The following is a 23,784-nucleotide window of genomic DNA, read 5'->3' as shown; positions in this document are numbered from 1 at the left end:
CTCCCGGTTATAGAAAGTGTTAATAAGGGTGCAATTTAACGATTATACAAAGTTAAGTGGCTTATAAAAGCATTTTCGGCATATTTTTGAGTGACGCGAGTGGTGACGGTTTGTGAAAATCGAATTCCGGCAAATGAAAAAATATGTTTTCCTCGCATTACGGGCCGTCGATTCCCGATGCAAGGACAACAAAAGTGCACAGAAAACATCTAGAAACACAGTGTATATTCTAAAAATAGTGAAAAATGGTTTTTCAGAGAAAAAAATTCAATCCGAAAAGTGAAAAAAGATACGGCAATAAGAAAAATTAGCATATTCAAATAATTGGCGTTTCACCAGGTGTCGCCCCAAAATTCTTCGCCCGAAAAATAGGTGGCAAACCAGCCAGTCGGTGCTCAGCTGATTTCGTCCGCGTCCCTTGTCACCTATGTTTTGTTGGGTGTTTCATAGGCGGTGCTATCTTTGGAAGTGGGCCGTCTTGGATGTTCAACTGTTTTTTTTTTACTTTCTTATTTTATTGCGTATGAGGAGAGGTTTTGATTCTTTAATATTCGGGAACACGTATCTGCCGGTCGGCAGATTTTTCTTTGAACTGAGCAAACTAATTTCTATGTTTCTTTGGGGTTTGTTTTACCAACGGGGGGAACTGATCCAAAGAGCGTTCAGTGTGCTTAAGCAGAACACATGGTCTAGTTTGAGTGGAATGATGACTTCGGTTATGTATGAGGTTTGAGAATTGACAATTCGCGAGAGGAATCGGGAACCGGTAAGCAATTACCTTCAGTTATGTCAGCGCGAGGAATAGGTGTTTTGCTGTCATGTTCTTTCAGCTTTCAATTCTATCTCATGCCTCCACGCAAGTCTAAGTTTATTAATGGCATTTGGTCCTTAGACCGGCGACGACTGGGTGCTATCAGCCTTCTGCCAAAAGTAACAGAATGCTGATTTCCCAACAACTATTCATACCGTCCAAATGAATAGTTGTTGGGAAATCAGCTCCAATAAGACTTTAATTTGACTAGTATCGATGATCGCGGGTCAATACGTATTGAAAATTCGCCGCGTCTGTTTTAATGAATCTAATTTTAAGTTCCGTTATTGGTGGCAAGTCCGTGCATCAGGTTAACGATCCTCTGTATTTCCCTTTAATGTTCGATATAATCGTTCGTATACGTGTATTTCGTAAACAATCCGATATTAGAAATAGGAAATACTTTCGTTGATTTATAACATCTCGAGCTATCATAACTCTTTGTGTGTATAACGTGTTATCACTCGGTAGTTTGCAACCCAAAAAATATATTGTGGAGAAGGTATAGCGAAATTAGTCTAAATAATGTCGCAATAAATAGTGACCCAGCCTATTATGCAGATAAGATTAGCTTTTCTAGGCAATACTCCCACGATCGGTTGTGTGGAGCTGAAATTGCTTTTGTTTAGAAAACATAGGATACTCTTGATAGCCGGCTACCCAGTGTTTAAAAAGAACCAAAAACTAAACAAGATCTTCTTTTTCGAGCGATCGTGTTCTCGAAAACATACTAAACTACTACCTAATAAACTATGCACAGGTCGCATCGCTTGCATGGAGCGAATCCTAGAACGCCAACTTCGCGACACCTATGGAAGAGTCTGATGAACCTTCTGTATAAGATTCCTCATTTTATTCAAAAGATCGCCGGGTTAAATCAGCACCGACACGATAGAAACCACGAAAAAATTCGTCGTGTGATTGATTATTAAGAAATATAAGCAGTGCTCCTTATAGCCGGCTTTCCGGAGTTCAAGTTGCTTATTTTGCTAATCGTATTAATACAATAAATGATAAATGTTCCACATTCTCGGCACCCGGCTGCCCAGAGCAATTATTACACGATAACGCTACTGGCACACTTACTAACAACTATCCCATTCCCGTGATACATGTGGAGATGCAGAGGATTCCTCGGTCTCTAGTAGTAACATGTATCGGACTAACATTCCTTCCTTTCCCAGAAGATCTGCATTCGGACGTGGCCGGCGTCGGTATTGATCAGCATGCAGGGATCAGAATAGATTGTACAATGTGGCTCATCATGTTATTCCCGAGCATGTTGTTCCAATGAACATTTTGCAACCTAATTTGGTTCTGGTCAATAACGGAGTAGCAACTACGGGCGATCTCTTATACTTATGCTTTATCATTCTCTTGCTGTAGAACCTTTAACAGCGCAGCAGTAGATCGAGCGCTTTCTGGCTGGAATCTGTTTTGTCATGATTCCTAAATAAGAGACGAATATTTTTAATTTATGGCAATCATGAATATGAGTATAGCTACTTACAAGTTAAAAAGCTATTTGTCACTGTTAATTCTTCAAAAAAACAACACTGAAACTGCACTTGGCTCGAAATGCACGAAAAACTAATAATCCGTGAAGAATCTGAAACCGTATATTATTTCGCAAGGAAAAAGTTTTCCTTGGTGACAGCGCATAGAAAGCAGCGCTGTCTCGCGGAAGTATTATGAAACTTATCGTTTGTTGAACCGTGTCTCGGCTAACTGCATTTTTCATTATCGTCTTCGCGAGAGCGGCGTACCGCTTTCGAAATGGAAACGAAATTTTTTTTCACGAGCATTTCGCGACGTTTTTTATGCATAGGTTTTGTATAGGAAATTTCATTTCGCAAGAGGTGCATACTTAGCTTAAGACGTAAAAATATAACAGTAGGTATTCGGAATTCCTCAATAGGAAGTGGGGGTGTGTAAACATTGAAATACAATACAAATGGTACAAACGAAGTCGTAGTCAAGGGTACAGAATTAAAAAAAAATCGTAGGAGAGTTTTTTTTTATTATTTTTGTTTCAAAGCCGTAATATAGCATTTGGAATGCAGGATATTATTGCATTTAATTGACTTTGAAAATGCCACCTAAATGCTATATCGTTACCATTTAGGGCTCCATATATGTGTCAAATCTCAGGACATTGACGGCGTCAAATTGTAGGGCCAAGCAGTAAAGCAGCCGTATATTTTGCAAAAAGCGGTTTTTAAATAGCATTAAGGGTGACTTAAATGCTGAATAGCATTACAAAGGCTGCAGTGAAGGAACATATACATCTGATAACGGGCTGTTTTTCGTGCTTCTTTATTACTTGGGCTGTGTGCTCTCGAAACAGATAGGTGTGCAACGAGCACTCAAGGAAACTGGCGGCCAAATAACGAATAACCCAAGTAACCAATAAGCATTATACCCAAGTAACCAATAAGCATTATAACGTAGTCTAATATCTGCTTTAGATCCACATATAAAGCTGTCCTAAAAAGCCGTGAAGCCCTAAATACTTATTTAATGCTGATATTATGCCAGAAAAGGCGAAATATAGTGCTATTACTGTGCGGAGATTAACAGCTCGTTTCTGCAGTACTAATGCTATTATATAGCAAAAGCGTACAAATGTCAAATTTGAAAGCCTTATATTGGCATTACTAATGCTATTAAAAAGCTTCAGTTGGTTGCCATTGTCCGCCATGGTTTTAAAACCATTTCTTATGTTTCCTTTCGGTATGATGAGCAAAAAGGAAAAATTTGAAATAAAATATTCTGTTTAAAACCGTAATTGACTCTATTCTAATGCATTGTAATGAATATCCTTAATGGGTTTTCGTTCTCACATGATATGAATGTTTACGAAAATTACCTTTTGTAAGTCTCGAACTGAGGTACCTTGCCTCGTCCTTCACGGTAAGTGCGCTGCGTTTGCTTCCTGGACTATATTGCATATGTTCGATTGAAATGAAATATGTCGAATATAATCTTCAAGAAGAGTTGCATAACAAGTAAACCCACAGCATTACAATAGCATTATATCAGCTTTTTATATGCTCTATAATGGCATTAAATGCACTTGTAAAGCTTACATGCTTTAAATATCCTTGAAGCATGTACGCGTTATATCAGCTTTATATACGCATATAGAGCAAGCTATAATGCTATATGTCGGCTGTGCAGTTATGCATTATTGATGCTAATAAAGAGCTTTATTGCGTTGTTAATGCTGTAATGGAGTTTCAATGCAACATTAGTGCAAATGTATATCCAATATAGTGCAATGGCTTAATGCTTATGGTTACTTGGGTAATGCTTATGGTTACTTGGGAATATGGATCTCCAAAATGCATTCGGTCATGATTCAGAGTACCCGAATTGTTCGGCCACTATGATGAAGATGACGATGGGAGCCCGCAACGATATCACACCGGTCCAACCCATCACGCGAAATAATTTAATCCTAGGAGAAATCGCACCATGCGAAAGTCATTCATCTCGTTACGTTGGAAATCATACCGGAAGTGTCCGATGCTCATTACATCTATGTTGTTTTCATAGACATCGAATAACTCAATGGTGGCACTTAAAATATTGGAATAAAATTACGTGTTTTGCTTCAGTGCATTTTAACTTTTGTGTGCATGTTAACCACACCATAGAGAACAGACATGCATGTGCGTACAAATAACTTTGAAACCTTGTTTGAAGCACGTTCACATTTGAATGAAATGTCCGTTCAAACACTCTTCACGGAAAATTTTCTAGTCATTTGAATTTTAAAAACAAATATGTTACTATTTGTTACCTGTATCAGGTATCGGAAGTTTTACGTCTCCTCCAGTATAACATTGTTTTAAAAACAAAAGAATCAATATATTCATTATTCTAGAATGTACAACCTTTCCGGTATTGATGTAGCAAAGCTTCAGCTTCCATTAAAACTTTTCATTCGAATTTTAACCAAAATTTTGGATTCAGATTAGGTATAAAACTTTTATTTCGATTAGTGAAATTAATACAGCATCCGATCACCCGATTATCGGTGATTCATTTGCTTGCCTTTGGCTCAAAATTTGTGGCTAATGCACGATATTAAGTTCAAAACAGCTATATATGTTCAGCTCAATTAGCCCCGATTCTATGCTGGCTGGCTGGAATTTGAAGTCGAACAAATGCTCAGATCATTTTATTGTGACACTCATCGTCCTGTTCTGCGCTGTGGTCGCTAATAGCAGCATTTTTCGATTTTCGCTTTCCATTTTGTTGTTTGCCTCTATTTTCAGCGGAATTATTTCTCAACGGATACTCTGATTGGTACGAATCGAAGTTGAATCCCTCAAAAGCGCTGCTGCTGATCGGAATGTAAGACGAGTCGGAGGCGATCTTAGTGAGTAACGACGTATCAAAGTTAGTGTTTGGTCAGAATTTCAGGTCCTGTAATGACATATACTTGTATTATCCCAACATATCTCTCAAGAAAATCTTAATATCGAACCTTAATAGCCTGCGGAAGATCGGGTAATTTAATGTCCTTTATTTGCTGGGGAAGATTCATGCTTTTGACGGCACTGACCGCCCTCGCCGGAGCGGCCGACAGGCCTGCCTCCTGTTTCTGCAGTTTATTTTGCTCCTCAATACGGGCTAGAATATCCGACATGTTTGTCTGAAGTACCATTCCGCCCATAACCAACTCGGATAGAATATGATGAACGGCATCGGCATGAAAGATCAAATCTAACTCACAGACGTTCTCGAAGCATTTATCCAACGTTTCGACAAACACCTGTATCAGATCCAGGATGCCCAGTTCGCTCTCGGATGAATCTACACAAAAGACAAAGTACAGCGTTGCGTAGTGCCTGTAGATAAGCTTGTAATCTGAACCACCAATCAGACTGAAATAAGAAACCAGAACATTCATTTTCGTATCAATAATTTGAGTTGTGAACAACTTACCTTCCTCCCTCGAGAAAATTGCATACATTGTCGTCCCGTTTAGATACTAACTGGAATGTTTCCTTTATTATCTGCTGTTGCATGTCCTCGTTCTGAAATCCGAATCATTTTTCGATCAAAATCAGCAAAAATATGTTACATATCTAATATTGATTTCTCCCGTTCTGTTACGAATAACTACCGAAATAAACGGATGTAATACTTACAAAATATTGGTAAAATTTAGATAATCGTGGCTTTCCATGGTTGTTGAATACTAGAATTGCTTTTATCATCGTTCCAGCGGAAGCCCTGACACGCCGTGTAGTAGAATAATCGAAAACTTACAACCTTCTGATATAAACAAGTGACCACTTCTCGCTCTCATTCGCGAATTTAATTTATTATTCAGAAACTTTCTCGAATCTGGCATGCAGACGTCAACTTGTTGTTATTGTCTAGCACCCACAAACAAAAAGCACTTGCATGTGTACGAGTGGGCTGAAGAGAAATGTTAGCTAAGACAAAAACCATTCCTATAAAATAAGCATCACTCTGTAACCCAGTAAAGTTCAGCCGGAAATTAACTGAAATTCTGGCTGGTTCTAGTTCGTATTCCGGCTCGTGACACACCCAATTCTAACTAGAATCGGTTGTGTCACTGAGCGGCATCGGTTAGTTTAACCGCTTCTATCGGAAACGGTTTGCATTTGAACGAATTCCTTGCCAGAATTCCAGGCAGAAACTGTGTCAGAACCAATTTCGCTTTGCTTAACTTTTGCTAACTTTCTGCTTGCCACGGTGACTGGAAACCATTCCGAATCCTGAATGGAGTCAGTATGAAGTCCGGCTCGAATACAACAACCGATTCCAGACCCGCGTTCGTTGGACGACATCCAAATAACCGTTCAACAGGCGTCCATCGTTGGATCCATGCTGAACGATTTTGAAGGAATTTTTTTGGGCTTCTCGGTGGGTGCATTTGAGTTGGAACCCAGTAAAGTTCAGTCGGAAAATGAACATCATTTCTGGCTGCACTTTTCTGGGAATCCATTAGGCAGCCCGAAAATTTGTTTCAAAATCCTTCAACGCGGGTCCAACGAAGGACATCTGTTGAGCGGTTATTTGGACGTCGTTCAACATACTGTCAGCAAGCCCTATACGACGGAGATGCGCATCAAACGTGTAATGGTTGGACATGAGCGTTGACATCGTACGAATAAAGTCCCGGTTCACATCCAAGCCCTTAAATCAAGCATTCGTTGTTAATAGAATGTAGCCACCCTCGTAGCCCCCGTCCCAGATTCCCATTGCTCCATGAAGTTTGCCAACGATCGAACGTCCTCTGACGAGAGATACTGAAAAATTCATTGAAGCAAATTGCCCAGTTAAGCTCAGCCGGAAATGAACTGGAATTCTGGCTGGTTCCTGTTCGTATCCCAGCTCCAGTGACACAACCGATTCTAGTTAGAATCGGTTGTGTAACTGGAGCCCGTGTACGAACTGGAACCAGCCAGAATTCCAGTTCATTTCCGGCTGAACTTTACTGGGTGGTCTTTCGTAATGGGGTTTTCGATTGATTGACACCGGTGTAGTGGAGTGCACTGAAACTGTACCGTTTTTGCACTTTCTAGCAGAAGTACAGAAAACTGGGTATGTTCCATTGACACTTCTGCTAGAATGTGCAAAACCAGTGCAATCCACTACACCGGTGTCAATCAATCGAAAATCCCATAAATTTCGCCTTCTAATGCGCCCACCACAAGATTCGCTCGAAGCAATACCCAAAGAATTTTTCTAAGTCCATGTAAACAGTACAAGTGAAATGTCAAAAATGAACACTTGAGCTCATTTGTGATGTTAGCGTAAAGTCAAATACAAATTTGTATTTGGCAAAGTATTCAATTGAATACTTTACACTGACGTCACAAATGAACTCAAGTATTCATGATTCTCTCGAAGCAATTCGCAAACAATTGTTCTAATGCCAAGTAAACAAGTACAAGTACAAGTGAACTGGCAATAAATTCTCGGTGGTTTATTTACCTTGTCAGTTGCGTGAGTGCGAGTGCAACGGTTGCTCATTTGTTACATTCGAACTCACGTAACTTTCATCTAAACAAACGAAGTTCATCCGGCTCATTTTGTGGGGTTATGTCGGTTGGTGTGACACCTAATTGAATACTCTCGGCCCTGTTCTGCGCGGCGTGTGACGACTAGTCTCACCTCACTTTACGTGACTGAGTCGACTCGGGTGATGTGAGATTCCCCATTGCGGTTAAATGGTTGTCTCACGTCACCCGAAGTGACTCTTCAGAATTGGGTGAGAAAAGTCACTTAGAGTGAAGTGAGATTAGCCGTCTCACGTAACACGCCGCGTAGAATAGGGGGCTGGATGTTGTTGGCTCGAATCAAAACTTGTCGAAAGTAAACAAAGTTCATTTCATATCGTCAACCTGGCGCCCAGGTGGTGAAATCAACGGGGTGCTGGAGCGTTGCCAAAAAAATATTTATTTCGAGATTAAATTTTACTAAACTTCCCAGTTTAACTCAGCCGGAATGCTGGCTGGATCTAATTCGTATTCCGGCTCCGGTGACACAACCGATTCAAGTTAGAATGTTTAAGGGGTGCCATATCGATGCGACTTAGCCGCATAACCGAGGCCCGGGCGAGGTGGCCACCGACCCGCCGTCGGAAGCAAGCGAACCTGTGATCCACTCGTTTGCCCGGCTTACTCAAACATAGGGGCTATCCCTAGTTTAAGTCCGACTGAGCGGTAGCGAAGTCGGACAGCACGTGCAAAAGCGATGTGGCGTAGCCACATTGGGTGCTGGACACAAAATAAAATTGGCAACGCTAGCAAAAGGTAAACACAAATGAACACTCCGGATGAACCTATCGTCAATTGACATTTCGACGAGTTTTGATTCGAGCCAATAATATGGGCCCAGAATAGGGCCGTCTATGCTGACGTCACAAATGAACTCGATGTTCATTTTTGACAGTGCGCTTGTGCTGTTTACATGACTTAGATAAATTCATTGCGATTCTACATTGTGCATAATTAATTAAAGTTCAAATATTAAGTAGATTCTTTAAAAAAAGTTTATTCAATATTCTACCCTATATTGTAAATTATCAATTCAGCGTTTTAAAGAATGGCTAAACTCAATTCTCATTTCGATTATCCCGTTGCTCCATTTCTCGTTACCCCGATTTTTTTCTGGACGATGACGGAGACCGGTATATGGAATACAATAATGTTGAGCGCGGCATTGGTCTCAACCGATCGGAAATGAAAAAAAAATCTGAAATCTAAATGCAATCGAACTTCCACTGTAGCAACCGATTCGAAGTTGAACAGTAAGGTAGTGGAACTATTCCCATTTGCACATTCTCTACATCGGCTCTTGGGTGAAATATGCATGCTGAAGGCATTGGAAGGCAGAAGGTCGCTCTCTTGGATTAAATGCAAGCATTTTTTTGAGCAGGTCATTCGAGAAGTCGCAAAGTTTGGGACATAGCTCGCGTGGTTCTCGAGGTATTGTCGGTCTGAAATTTTCCCGCGCCACCGATATTCCCCGTGGCCATTGACTTTCCGAAGGGCGCCCGGTTAATCTGTGAAGTAAACAAAAAACATTTAACAATGCACAAGAAAAGAATTTCAAGAAATTACTCAAAAATCTTCTCAAGCTGATTCCCCTCGGATGTGCCCGGAAACAGGGCCACACGTTGAAACATTTCCGCCAGTATGCAACCAGAACTCCAGATGTCGACCGAACTGTGATAAGGTTCCCCGAGCAGAACTTCCGGTGCTCGATACCACAGCGTAACGACCACCGTTGTGAGTTTCATTTCGAAATCGTACGTCTTGGCGAGGCCGAAATCGGCCAGCTTCAGTCTACCTTGAGCGGACACGAGGAGATTCTGCGGCTTCAAATCTCGGTGGATGATTCTGTGTGAGTGAAGAAAGTCGACGCCGGTGAGCAGCTCTCGAGAAAGTCGCTGGAAGAATGTTTTATTGGGAACGATGTGTTATTATAATTGATACGTAAAAAAATAATAACTACAGACACTTTATATAATAGACTTTCGGAGAGAAAAACAGTACAACTAGCTACCATGAATGTAAACTAGCATCACGGAAGCTCCTATTGACTTATTTGACGTCTAGGAGAAAACATACATATAACGCAATGTTTTCAATTCGCCATCTGATTTAACCTCATTTGGCAAAAAAAATCCACCCGATTTAACCTCAATCTCGCACTAACACAACTGCACATGGATTAGTCAATAAGCTTAACATGGGCTTCCTCTTCTACTTCCCCTCTCAAAACCCTCATGCTCGTTTGGCTGCACTTTTTGACACTTCGCTAGTCTGTGTATAAAGTGTCTGTAATAGTAACTCGTGTTCAGTTTATTCTGTTCTGTGCAAGCAACTATATAGTTTTGGACGTAGAACTTAAGCCTTTCTTTACTATACTGGATGTCATTTCAATTCTTTCAAACAAATATATGAGTGTGAGACAGAACTGAACACACGTGCGTGGTAGGTGTTCCGCCCGTTGAGAAGCTACATCGGAATAATTTGTTTGTTACTGCTGTTGCCGAATCATATTAGAGCATTGACAATGTTTTACTCGACTAGGTGTAAAACTAAAATTTTAAATTCGATCCGCGTCTCGAAAATGTTTTATAAGTTGAAACGACTGTAGTACTATTAATTGTTGATGGATTTACGTAATTTAAATACCACTTAAATAAGGAAAGTCCAACTTGAAAATTGGTTGCAACTTTAATTTGGCATTTTAACTAACCAAAATTGAAAAATCCGTAATATTGTAAAACATTGTGAAAAATGTAAGAAAACAAAGCTTTCGCTTACATTAATTGTTAAAGGATTTTTATGAACTCCAATCAATTTAGACAATTTACAGTGAAAACTGGGGGTGGGTAACACCGGAGACATAACCACGTCGTTGACGTAGGACTATTCATTGGCGTATAATTTTATTGCAATTCTGCTTGTATCTACTCAGACGGCTAAATTTGATTCACCGGATGCAGTGAAAATTTTCTGGGGCTGTGAGCAAGAGCTGTGAGCAAGAGTTGAGTTTTCGGTAAATTTCTTCCAATAAAAACTAAGGAATGCTGACCAGTCGAGTAATTCGAAAATTAAATTTAACAAATTGCCAGTAAAAGTAGCATGTTTTAATCACGATTTTTTAAGGTTATAAAGATAATTGTCACACAAAATAATTGTCCTGCGTCAACACCGCGGACCACTTTTCGTTGTAGATGCTGCCGTTGACCTTTACAAACGACTACTGCTTGACTGTGTTGAAACATCCGTGCATAAATATCAACCTCATAGGAAGCCTCCTTGGTCTAACGCCTCAAATTTTAAAACGTACCCGTGGCTTCGGATTCTAAAACGTACTCGTGCCAAAGCTGGGTGCGATTTGTGCGAACACAAATCGACGATGTCCTTTTCTCAATCGCTTCTTTACAATAGCCAGTAACGAATACCACAGTAATAATAAACTGCTGTACAAAGGATATGTGAACCGCATCAAACAAAACCAGCGAAGAAATCCGAAAGGTTTTTAGTCTGTCGTTAACACGAAAAGAAAAGAAACTGGTTTTCCATCTAAGATGGTTTACATTGACGAAATAGCGACTACGACTGCGGCAAAATGCTCACTAGTAGCCACTTACTTCTCGAGTGTTTTCACGACTGATGCACCATCTGCAATCGAGCTCGAAAATGTGACTCCCGATGTTCCCGTTGATGCTGTGAACATGGATTTATTCACAATTTCAGAACAATCGGTTCTCTCTGCAATTCGGAACACTAAATCGTCGTTTGCTCCAGGACTAAGTGTTATGCCTTCTGCTGTTTTGAAAATATGTTCCAATATTTTAGCGATCCCACTGACACCTTTTCAATATGTCACTTCAGCAGCAAAAATTTCCTGATGTTTGGAAGTGTTCCGGTATACACAGAAGGTGACAAATGCAACGTCGAAAATTATCGTGGAACAACTTCATTGCGAGTTGAGTCGAAAGTTTTCGAATCGCTTATCAACGCGGCACTGTTCTCAGCTTGCCGACACTACATTAGCACTTATCAGCACGGTTTCTTTCCCGAACCTGGTCTCCTTTACATCCTTCTGTACAGAACATATGTCAAAACAACTGCAGGTGGACACGATCTACACCGATCTTAAGGCTGCATTCGACACTGTTAACCATGAGATACTGTTAACGAAGCTTGATAAACTTGGATGATATTCCCCGATTCTGCCGTTGGATTGGATCATACCTTATTCACCGTGAAGTCGTTGTTCAAATTGGTGACAATGTATCTGAGTACTTTTCCAACCATTCTGGAGTTGCTTAAGGTAGTACGCTTGGTCCGCTACTGTTTTCACTGTTCGTGAATGCTGTAGTTTTCGTCTTAATGCGTGGAGGGAAACTATTCTTCGCCGACGACTTGAAAATATTTCTAGTTATAAAGAAAAAAACCGATTGTCGTAAGCTACAGTATCTTGTTATACCTTTTACAGTTGGTGTAAAAGAAATATGATGGTTCTTAGTGTTGCTAAATGTTTTGTTATCAGCTTTCATCGAACAAGAAACATGTTTACTTTCAATTACAACATTGCTGGAACTCAGCTACAACGCGTTGACCATGTAAAAGATTTGGCGAATGAAAGGCTAACATACACCCATCACTTCTCAGCGATCAATGATAAAGCAAATCGTCTACTAGGTTTTATGTTCAAAATATCCAACGAATTCCGGGATCCTTTCTGCTTCAAAGCGTTATATTGTTCACTGGTGCGCTCACAGTTGGAATTCGCAAACGTCATCTGGTGCGCCTACCATGCAACTTGGAGCCAAATAATTGAAGCCGTCCAGCGCAGATTCATAAGATATGCGTTACGTCAATTGCCTTGAAATGATCCGCAGAACATGCCACCGTACGAAGACCATTGTCGATTACTAGGACTGCACACTTCAGTAGATCGTATATACGCGTCGCAAGCTACCTGCGTGTCAAAGCTTCTTCTGGCTGAATTTGATGTTCTCGATCTCCTATCACAAATTAACCTCTACACACCAACCGGTGTCCTTCGTCCTCGAACACTGTTGCAGACTGAAATGCGCCACACTAACTATGCTGCCAACAGCCCGATACTAGTCCGTCGCTTCAACGGTTTTAAAGACATCTTCGACTTCGTCATTAGTTCTGCACCGTTTCGAAACCGTTTGTTACCACTTTAGGTTAATTATTTGTAGATTAGTTCATTAAGACAGCGTCAGTTGGACTTAAATTGTTAAATACATAAATACATATACATATAAATAAGTTATATGCCATTTTTGTTGGATTTGCGAAGTGCATCCCCATGTAGAAAACAAAGAAAAAATCCTTTTTACATTCATCATCATTTCTTTTTACATTTTACATCATCATTCGGCTTGAATAGGAGTTTTCTCTGTGACCACACTGCACAACTCGTAACTCCGCAACCGGAAGTCGGACCGAAATAAAATTTGATAATAGTTTTTGGGGACACAACACCGTTCATTTGAGATTAAGCTTGGCCAAATCGGTCCAGTCACCGCCGGGGCTTCCGGAACCATCGATGGTGGCCAATGTGGCAAAGAGATGTTGAATAAGTGTTAGTGACCTATAACTACAAATCCAAGGAGTTGTGGTCAAATTGTGGAAAATTTTCCACATTTTTTTTAAAAATTCACCTTTTAACATTCATCACCGTAGGGAAACATAGGGAGACTTGACCAAATTTTCAGTTAAACCTACGTAAATATATAAAAAAGTTTTCAATCCTTCCAAACTCGTTAAAATGTAATGTGCAAAAGTATTGTGCGTATTCATGATTTTTTGCAGGAATACTAATTTACTTTTTGAAAAGTTATAAAAACTTGACCAAGAGAATTTTGAAATATCACAACTAAAAATAATGGCGTAAAACATACGATAGGAAGTTCCATAGAAAATGGGACAAATCTAGAGAAAATTTTCAATAGGACGTAAGTAACAATGAGAGATTCTCTTTGGGGTCTTTCTCTTCTGTTCATTACTCGGCCATTTCAACATTTACTACTCTACTCTTTGCATAATATTCTAGTAAAAACCGTCGGCTTTCGATATGTACTGGAAAAGTGTTGTAATGACGTCGTAATAAACGAAAGAGAAAGTAAACAAAAAGAGGCTCTCAATGTTACTTACGTCCTATTGAAAATTTTCTCTAGAAATATTCAATCAAGGGCAGCTTAGTACTAGTAAAAAATGAAATGATTATATTTCATGAATATTGATTTTTTAATGTATTTTCTTTTTGGGATTAACTATACTGATTACATTGCATGTCCACACTTCACGAAATCAGCCATATAAACTGCTAACTTTGTTTACTAGTACTGTAAAAATATAGACTGGCGTTTAAGGTGGATTTTTTTTTGTGACGGGATTATAATTCACAGTAGGTTCCACTAAAGAGACTAGAATAACAAAGGCGCCATCTAAATTCAGTGAAAACAATTCAATTAGCAACCAAACTACGGGTCACAAGCAACACTACAAATGTGCAGCCTGCGTGTTCCTACTCATCATCCTGTAATTCCGATACCGGAACTCGGATCAATATGACAATCAATGGTAGCCAATGGGAACGCAGTACCTTTCATTTGAGACCAAGCTTGTAAAAATCGGTAAAGAATTCGCTGAGACATAGGTGTGACATTAATTCAGCGATTTGGCAAGTTCCCTCTGGGCATCAAGAACCGTCATAGGTGGCCAATGTGGTCAAAGCGACTTCGATGGGTCATTAATGATCTAGATATGCAAATTCAAGCAATGTTGCACACATTTTAATATGCATTGCATCATTTGGACATCATGGTAGTACCAGTTTATATGGGAATTTGCGGTGTGATCGCACTCTTCAACCCGTAAGTCCGGAGCCGGAATACCGACCAATAAAAAAAATCGACAGTGACCGATTAGAAGGTTGTACCTTTAATTTGAAACTAAGTTTGTGAAAATCGGCTCAGCCATCTTTGTGAAAAATCAGTGAGATTGTTTTACACATACACACATAAATACATACATGGGCATACACATGCAGAGTTTTTCCTATCCCCACGAACTGAGTCGAATGGCATAAGAGGTTCGGTCCTGCGTGCCTGGGTTAAAAGTTCGAAATTCCGACCGATTACATAGCCTTTCTCTATGAGAAAGGCAAAAACGATAGTAGCTGATGGGAGGGTTGTAACTTTCATTTGAGACTAAGTTTGTTCAAATTCGTCCCGCTACCCCTGACAAACAAAGGTGACATTTTTGTCACATGTACACATACATGCACACAGATATTTTCCGATCTCATCGAATGGCATATGAGATTCGGCCCTCCGGTCTTCGGTTAAAAGGTCGGCAAAAAAGGGCGATAAAAATAACAAATGTTTTTTTTTCGAGGTAACACAAAATTTCGATGCCTTATGCATTTTTTTGGCATCAAAAATACGAGTCCGATTTCGAAAATTTATTGGAGTTAGATCCGGCTTATATGTGAATTTCATACGGATATCAGTATAAATATAAAAAGGTAAGGAATAACGAATCACCCAATACGTCGGCAAAAAAGGGCGATAAAAATAACAAATGTTTTTTTTCGAGGTAACACAAAATTTCGATGCCTCATGCATTTTTTTTGGCATCAAAAATACGAATCCGATTTCGAAAATTTATTGGAGTTAGATCCGGCTTATATGTGAATTTCATACGGATATCAGTATAAATATAAAAAGGTAAGGAATAACGAATCACCCAATACGTTAAATATTTAAAGAAACTTGGACTAACTGAAAAAATAATTACATCATTAATGGCAAAGAGGAGGGACCATCTGAGCACCCTTTGAATCGTATTGGATAGGGAGAGTGGGAATGCCAGCTCCTTATCATAACAATGCGTGGAAAATGAGCAGGCTTATCTCCCCACACATTGAATTGGAGCATCGCTCAATATAATGGATTGCTTCACAACTTGAAATAGGATTTTGTCGTTGGAAGGTGAATCTTTATAACGCCCGTGGAATGCGCGTAAGCGTATCTGCTTACGGGTCCACCCATTTCCCTTTTGGCCCTTAAGGCAGTGACAGACTGAATATGACGAGTATATGAAGCATGAACATTTTTTTTTTCTAGAGAGATTGTCCATTGCTACGATTGTTTCCTTGCTGCAATGAGTAGCTGATCATATCATCATAATATGGGAATTTCATACGGATTTTTTTTTAATTTCTTCATGGATATTTTATTTTTGTCTTTTATATCTATTCCTCTACTTTTATGCTTTTTAAACGTTTCAGTTTTATGCATTTATTTATTTATTTTATATTAATGTTCGTATTCTTTTTAGTTCATTTTTATTGATTCTCAAAATTTTCCTACCTTTACCGATTTTTATTATGTTCACCATTTGTTCAATAATGTTCGACTGCTTTAATCTTTGCAATTTGTCTAGTTTCTGTTCTCTTTTATCGATTTTTATAGATTCTGTTTTGTTTTTTTTGATTATGCATTTTTTTACTTTAATTTGTTTATTTGGTTGATTTTAGCATTTTTAGTTTTTCTGAAAATTCTTTCAATGTTCAGTTTTTAAATTATATTTTTTCTTTTTCCATTGATCTCCGTTTAGATAATGTTTTTAATTTCTGTTATAACTACATTTTTAATCTTTCCATTTCTTTATTTTTACTAATACTATTGACAAAAATGGCTCTTTTCAAAGTCATTATAACTTTCGAAGAGATATTTGAAATACTCCTTCGTTTTTTCTGTCATTGGCACTAATAACAACTAAAGCAAAAAACTGGCACATAACTATAAAATTTTATTGTAATATACACAATATCAGTTAAATCCAATGCATTTCAAACTCAAACCTAACTTTTTGGTACACGGGCAATATACAATTGTGGGGTCCAAACTTTGGACCCCCGGGCCCGTATTTTCTCTCTACGGCCCTGGCTGCACGGCTTAACTTTATGTTTTGAGCAAATCGTTTGCTCAGTTCAGAGTGATTAGAAAGGAACTATTGAAAAAGCATTTTTTTTTCCAGCAGATGCGGTTGTACTTGTGAATGACTTCTTCGTTTATCTCATCGTCGCCACAGTGTGGAATGGAAGTTGTGCATTCCGGCTTACGTGGTTGCTTAGCTATGGGACGATCAAGTTTGCGCTTCGGAGCATTGTTTTTGGATTTCTTTTCCTTCTCCTTTTTGATCTTGTTTTTTCGATTATCTGCTTTAACAACACCTTAAATTACGAGCACAAAATGTTTCGAACGGAACCTTGCATTGTTCGGAGGTTTATCGAACACCTATTCTACACGGAGGTTTATCGAACACCTATCCATACCTATTCGACACCTAACACTAAGTCGGCGTTCGTTCTTCTATAGATACATATTTAACAGACAACCGTCTGTATTTCCGTATTTGTATTGGGACTAGGTTTGTGAAAATTTAGGATAAAAATTGTTTTTTCCCATTTTTATTGCGAAACTTTTGAGTCAATTTTTAACTGTTGAAACGATATTTAATTGGCAAGTGTTTTTTATCAACTCTTGTAATTGCTTCAGCAGGTCATATGGTCACATGTGTTGCTGCTGATTTACACGGTGTCAGCAGCAATCATCCAAAGCTGCGGCGATAGATCTCCGTCATGGTACAATTTTTGTGATTATAGAGGTTTTAACCTTAGGGTCATTCGCCTCTTTGTCGGGTTAGAGAAATCTCTTTAGAAAAATCTCTAACCCTATGTGCGGGGTAGGGAATTGAACCCAGGTGAGCTGCGTACAAGGCAATCGATTTACCACCTACGCTATCTCCACCCCAATGGTACATTCTTTTTTTCTCATTTTTATTATGAGCTCTTGAGTCAATTTTTTTATAGTTACCGAAACATTATAATTACCAAGAAACTACTCTTGCTTTAAAAACCGACATGTTTTCGAGATTGAGTTGACCCATTATTTTACCTATATATTAAATATAAGTAAAATCAAACCAAATGTTTGGTAAGTTTTGTTATATTTACGTTCACGTTTGTATTGAAAAATGTAAAAAAATACAAGCAGATCGGTTGCCTACACGAAGAACATGATACCGTTTACCAATAGTACTGTTAAGAAAGTAAATATCCATGTAGCTTATAGTCGATTTTTCACAGCCTTAATTATCCCTGAGGTTTCGGTTAGTTTATGTTGGCCAGCCTAGAAAGACTTCTTGTCGCCCCCATAAATAACCATTTGTACAATGTCGTCCATTGTTGTATAACTTTTAACAGTATCTAAAATATCCCATACCTTCCACAAAACACTGCTGGAGAGTTCGTCGCCACTAAACAACAACCCTCATTGAAATCCCACCGCTGGTTGATCTTCCCCATCAATAGATGGAAACCATTGTATCGAAAGGTGGGTTTACAATGTCGGAAGATTAAAGATACGTTAAAATTTACCTGAATTGTCATCCGAGGCATTCCCCCCGGCGGAAGCCGCTTAATATAGTCATCCAAATCTTGCTCAAGATGTTCGAAGACGAGAAACAAAACTAGTTGACCTTCTCGTTCCAGGCGCGGTCCGTGACAAACATCCAATAACCTAACGTTACAGAAAAAATATAAAAACCATGTTGAAACTATACCAACCAACAACCCCAACAATCAAGAAAAAATGAACTATTTCCTACATTAAAGGTGAAAAATGACAACGTACTTTACAACATTCGGATGCTGGAATGCGTCCAATTGTTTCAGCAAGGCAATCTCCCTCAGCGTAGACATGGGAACACCATCCTCAGTCAAGGCCACTCGTACCTTTTTTAGAGCCACAATGTTACCTTCATTGCTGAGATCACGTGCTTTGTAGACTGTACCGTAAGCGCCTAGAAACATGAACATGCATCAGTGGGCACCTCAGCGGAGTTGGGAGGTGAACGGCTGTCCGCTTGTTAGAGTTTATTGATAAGGATAAAGAATCCTTTGCCTGTTAGTATGCACTACCGACGCCATTAGGTTCCCGTTCAGATTCGCACCAACACATTCACCTACCTGTTCCAATCTTATTGAGTTCTTCGTAATTTGTACTTAGTTGAAACATTGTGCTGACGGCTTGGTGGGATTGATGCTGCTTTGTTGGTGCCATTTCCGGTACAGAACCACTCACTAGGCACAAATTCAAACGGAAATTAGCGCCAAATAAAACAAAATTTACAACGAGAAACGTAAACAAAAACACGAACGCTTACGCGGTTGTGCTGTCAGACTACCGGTGGTGAACCTTTTCGGTTCAGACTAACTGTTCGAAACGGCACTTGTGCCCACTGCTGGTTTGTGTCTGCGGATTTGTCTGGTTTACATCCGGGACACTGAAGACTGACTGCAAATGCTGTTTTTAAAGAGGGTTTTTTTTGCATTTCTCCACCAATGTAGGTCGCTTTTGTCGGATGAAGGAAAGTAGTTCTTTTTATTTCGTTCGAAACGCGTGACAAATTGGTGCGTCAGCAGATGGGTTCATGTGATGTTAGTATAACTAAATGAATAATCGGAATTGATTTGTGTGAAGCTTCCATGCCTTTTTCTGTTAATGAGTAAAACAAATGAATGTCACATGGAAATCCAGTAAAAGGCATTTCATGTGGTGTTTCAAATTAAATTCAAACAAATTCCACGTGAATATGGCAAACTTTTCCAATGAAGGTTAATTGCTATGCTATTGAGTCGTAAAGTAATTATTCCAAAAATTAAATCTATAGGTAAAACGAAGTGATATACACGTTTACTTCACTTGGAAATTTTAGTCAGTGGTATTTCTTATGATGTTGATGTGATTTTCACACAATTTTCGCATGGATTTCTATTGGAAACAATATTTCCTACACTCGATAAGATATTCAAATGGATAGGACACCCTTTGCAGTGCATGTCAAACATGTTTGACGATTGAATAAATTCAATAGGTCTCCACATGATGTTAACGTGTTTGGTTTTTCAGTGCATCTCCTAAAACACTAATGATGATTGCGTTCGTTGGAATGACATTATAATTATCGTTATTTCGAATACTTATTGCATTTGCAGGTTTTGTTGACTACCGAAATTATGGTTTACAAATACTACTGTCCTATTTTGTGAAAATAACATCGCTGCGCAATTGGGACTGATAATAATATATTTATTTTGTTTTGAGAAGCGGCATTTAAAAAAATGCTTTCATTTAACATTTAAATTATAAAAAATTAAAGGGTTTTGTACAGGACACGACCACGGTGATATTAAAAATATAACTTTTCTCAAGAGCGTGCAATATAATTCGCGAATTAATTTGAACCTATCAAAACTATCGACTCGTTTCAAGGCTGGAGACTATATTATCATTACTAGAAATGTGCTACGACACGTTTGGGTTTCCTCTGCTTCTCCCATGTATTACAACGATGCTGAATATATACTATGGAATTTGATTGATATACAACACTAATGCTTGAAAACCTGTGATAACAACAAAACCCGATTAGTGGTTTATTCTAATCAGATGGCATTACTTTTGGGTTGACTACCAGGAATCGCTATAGATTAACTTCGCAACTTTTTGGAACAAAACTCAATCACCTAGCCCACCAAAATCTTTAACTAATATCCGTCTTTCAGTAGGTGCAAAGCCCTACCCGTATCACTCAACGAACACACACAGCAGAAAAATAATTTTATCCCATCGCAACTCATACACGTCACATCCTACCTTGTTGAACTTATTCCAAACCCACCCTTCTACCCCACTCGTGTACAAATCTTTCATTTTTACGAAGTTTTACATCTATATTCTGTGGTTGTTAATCAGCCCCGTAAGAAAATTAAGTTTGAAATTCGTCCAATAAACAGGGAAGCCACATGTTTTGATGACAATGTCTGTAAAAGAATTCTTGACAAATATACGAAATCCTGAATGGATTCAGTAGAATTCTGACTCAAAGGAAACATTCGATACCGACTCAATCGGTTGATGCATTTGAGCTGGAATCCACTCAGAAGTTCGAACCGGTTCCGGAACGGTTTCGAGTGGTCAGAGGTCCCACTGAGACGTCCAAAAAATTGTTTCAAAATCGTTCAACACGGGTCCAACGATGGACGTTTGTTGAACGGTTAATTGGACGATGTCCAAATTGGTCCAACGAACGTCCTTCATTGGACGATTTTGAAACCAACCGTTCTTAGAGGGGTATAACAAAAAAATTATAACTACTAGAGGGAGCAAAGCGCTACTGTCTCCACCCTCTAAGAACGGTTGGTTTCAAAATCGTCCAATGAAGGACGTTCGTTGGACTATTTTGGACAATGTCCAAATAACCGTTCAACAAACGTTCATCGTTGGACCCGTGTTGAACGGTTTTGAAACAATTTTTGGACGTCTCAGTGGGCATGTATACACGGTCTGAAATATGCCCAGTAAGCTCAGCCGGAAATGAGCCAGAATTCTGGCTGGTTCCAGCTCGTAATCCGGCTCCAGCGACACAACCGATTCTAGTTAGAATCGGTTGTGTCACTGGAGCCGGAATACAAGCTGGAACCAGCCATTATTCCAGTTCATTTCCGCCAGAATTTTACTGGGTGGTGTATTATATCCCATAACTTTGTCATTTGACATGTGTGTACCCGCCCTCTAAGAACGGTTGGTTTCAAAATCGTCCAATGAAGGACGTTCGTTGGACCAATTTGGACAACGTCCAAAAAACCGTTCAATGAACGTCCATCATTGGACCCGTGTTGAACGATTTTGAAACAATTTTTTGGACGTCTCAGTGGGCGGGCAATATTAAGATTTCTGACAGCTCATTTACAACCACAGATGCAAACTCAAGTCAAAGGAAATTTGTTTGTTTTCATCAGGAAATACCTAACCACAATGTATTTTTGCAGCGCAAAATATTTTGTTTTCATCACGAAATAATCCAGCGTCTTTTCTTTTTCAACGGGAATAGAAAGGTCAATGTGTCAAACTAATGGGCCTAGCATATGTAAGAGCGAGATAATAAACCATCAGTATTAACAGCGGCATGTGACCACTAGTAGTTATAATCTCTTTTGGTACAAACGCGGTCAATTCAGTCTAACTCAGACCCTAAAAAACATGACGACAGTGGCGCACCTGGTAAAGATATCCCAACTACCCTCGAAAACGTTAGAGATTTTTACACAACTTGAATGCTGAAGAACGTTCTCTGTGCAGTAAATGTGCGGTCAAACTATTCGGAATCCTGAATGAAGTCGGAATCAGTTGTTACCTTTGAGCTGAAATCCATAATAGCTCTAAACTGTTCCTGGAATGGCTATGAGTGCCCATTGGAAAGCCTCAAAAATAGTTTCAAAATCGTCAACACGGGTCCAACGATGGACGTCTGTTGTCCATTTAGACTTGACTCAAAATGTGTGAAACTGAAATTCCGAAGAAATCAGACATCTGAAACACGTTTGGCGCACTGATCGATGCAATGCAGTTTGAGTGCATCTGTCAAACACGTGTAGTTGCAGTTGCGTAGAAAGCAATCAAGCAAAACACTCTGTGTTACATTACGGTACTTTCCGAGCCCCACTTCGATCGGACTGATACCCAGTGAGCATATTTTCTGGCAGAGACCGCTCTGTTAGATTTCTGTAAGTCTTGGTTTGGCAGCCCTGTCAGATTTCTGCGCGTATCCTGTCGGGTTAGTTGAGCTAGGGCTAACCCGGTTTCGCTCGTGTTTTCTGGCAAATTTTGACAGGAATCGAGCGAAACCCTGGCATAACTCGGACATAAACTGTGCAAAGATCCTGGCAATTTCTACCTGGTAGAATTTAGCACGAATCGAGCAAAACATCTGGTAAAGATGTGGCAGGAAGCGTGCAGAGATCTTGGCCGTACATTTCTGACTGGATTCTGTATAAAAGTGAGCATCATCGGTTGGTTTAACCGCTTCTGTCAGAAACGGTTGTTGCATTTGAGCGAATTTGCTGCCAGAATTCTCGCACAAATTGCGCAAAATGCTCGCAGAAATATAACTGCGGCTGCCCCGCAAGCCGCCCTCTAAGAACGGTTGGTTTCAAAATTGTCCAATGACGGACGTTCGTTGGACCAATCTGGACAACGTCCAAATAACCGTTCAACAAACGTCCATCGTTGGACCCGTGTTGAACGATTTTGAAACAATTTTTTGGACGTCTCAGTGGGCGTTTTCAGTGGAGCTACTAGACAAACAGACAATCGAACATAAACGAGCTATATACAGGGATACCAGGTATATTTTTTAAATGTCTTTACATCAAATGTCTTCGTTTGATCTCAACGAATTCTGAATCGGTTTTTGAATTCTGCCAGAAATCTGTCAGGCATCGGAAAATTTGTCTTCAAATTGAAAAACACATACCAAACATGTCAAATTGTCCTAAGTGAAAATGACAGTTTCTCTTTGTTTACTTTCTCTTTCGCTAATAACTTGTCCGTTTATACGTTTGTTCATTAACTCTTAGCATAATATGCTAGTCTAAATCAGCGTTTTTCGATATATCCTGAAGCAATATTGAAAAGTTTTATGCTGACGCCGTAATAATCGAAAGAGAAAGTATACAAAGACCCAGTTAAACTCATTCCGGAACCGGTTCGGATTTCTGAATGGAGTCATTATGGATTCCAAATAAAATGCAACAACCGATTCCGAATCAATCGGTTTCAGAATCGGTTGTTGCATTTGATTTGGAATCCATACTGACTCCATTCAGGATTCCGAATCAAATTCCGAATGGTTTGACCGGAGATAGGCTCTCATTGCACTTAGAACCATTTGACATGTTTGTCGAGAATTGAGCTGGCACCCAGTTAAACTCCCCTCTAAGAACGGTTGGTTTCAAAATCGTCCAATGAAGGACGTTCGTTGGACCAATTTGGACATCGTCCAAATAACCGT

General features: G+C 39.3%; 2 protein-coding genes across 2 annotated transcripts; both read right to left on the bottom strand.

Moving 5' to 3' along the window:
* Positions 1–4,777: 4,777 nt before the first annotated feature.
* Positions 4,778–6,219, bottom strand: LOC131692563 (AP-3 complex subunit sigma-2). Its single transcript, XM_058979683.1, has 4 exons — positions 5,974–6,219; positions 5,768–5,859; positions 5,307–5,706; positions 4,778–5,245 (listed from the first exon to the last, which is right to left on the bottom strand). Exons 1-4 carry the CDS (start codon positions 6,040–6,042, stop codon positions 5,231–5,233), a joined length of 576 nt encoding a protein of 191 aa, XP_058835666.1. The 5' UTR covers positions 6,043–6,219; the 3' UTR covers positions 4,778–5,230.
* A 2,908-nt stretch (positions 6,220–9,127) lies between these two features.
* Positions 9,128–19,126, bottom strand: LOC131692562 (cyclin-dependent kinase 4). Its single transcript, XM_058979682.1, has 5 exons — positions 18,899–19,126; positions 18,564–18,732; positions 18,308–18,449; positions 9,424–9,752; positions 9,128–9,365 (listed from the first exon to the last, which is right to left on the bottom strand). The coding sequence occupies exons 1-5, from the start codon at positions 18,990–18,992 to the stop codon at positions 9,146–9,148; spliced, it is 954 nt and encodes a 317-aa protein (XP_058835665.1). The 5' UTR covers positions 18,993–19,126; the 3' UTR covers positions 9,128–9,145.
* Positions 19,127–23,784: the final 4,658 nt, after the last annotated feature.

This window comes from Topomyia yanbarensis, chromosome 3, assembly GCF_030247195.1.
Source record: "Topomyia yanbarensis strain Yona2022 chromosome 3, ASM3024719v1, whole genome shotgun sequence".
In the NCBI taxonomy this organism is placed as follows: Eukaryota; Metazoa; Arthropoda; class Insecta; order Diptera; family Culicidae; genus Topomyia; species Topomyia yanbarensis.
This window is presented reverse-complemented; position numbering and strand designations above follow the sequence as displayed.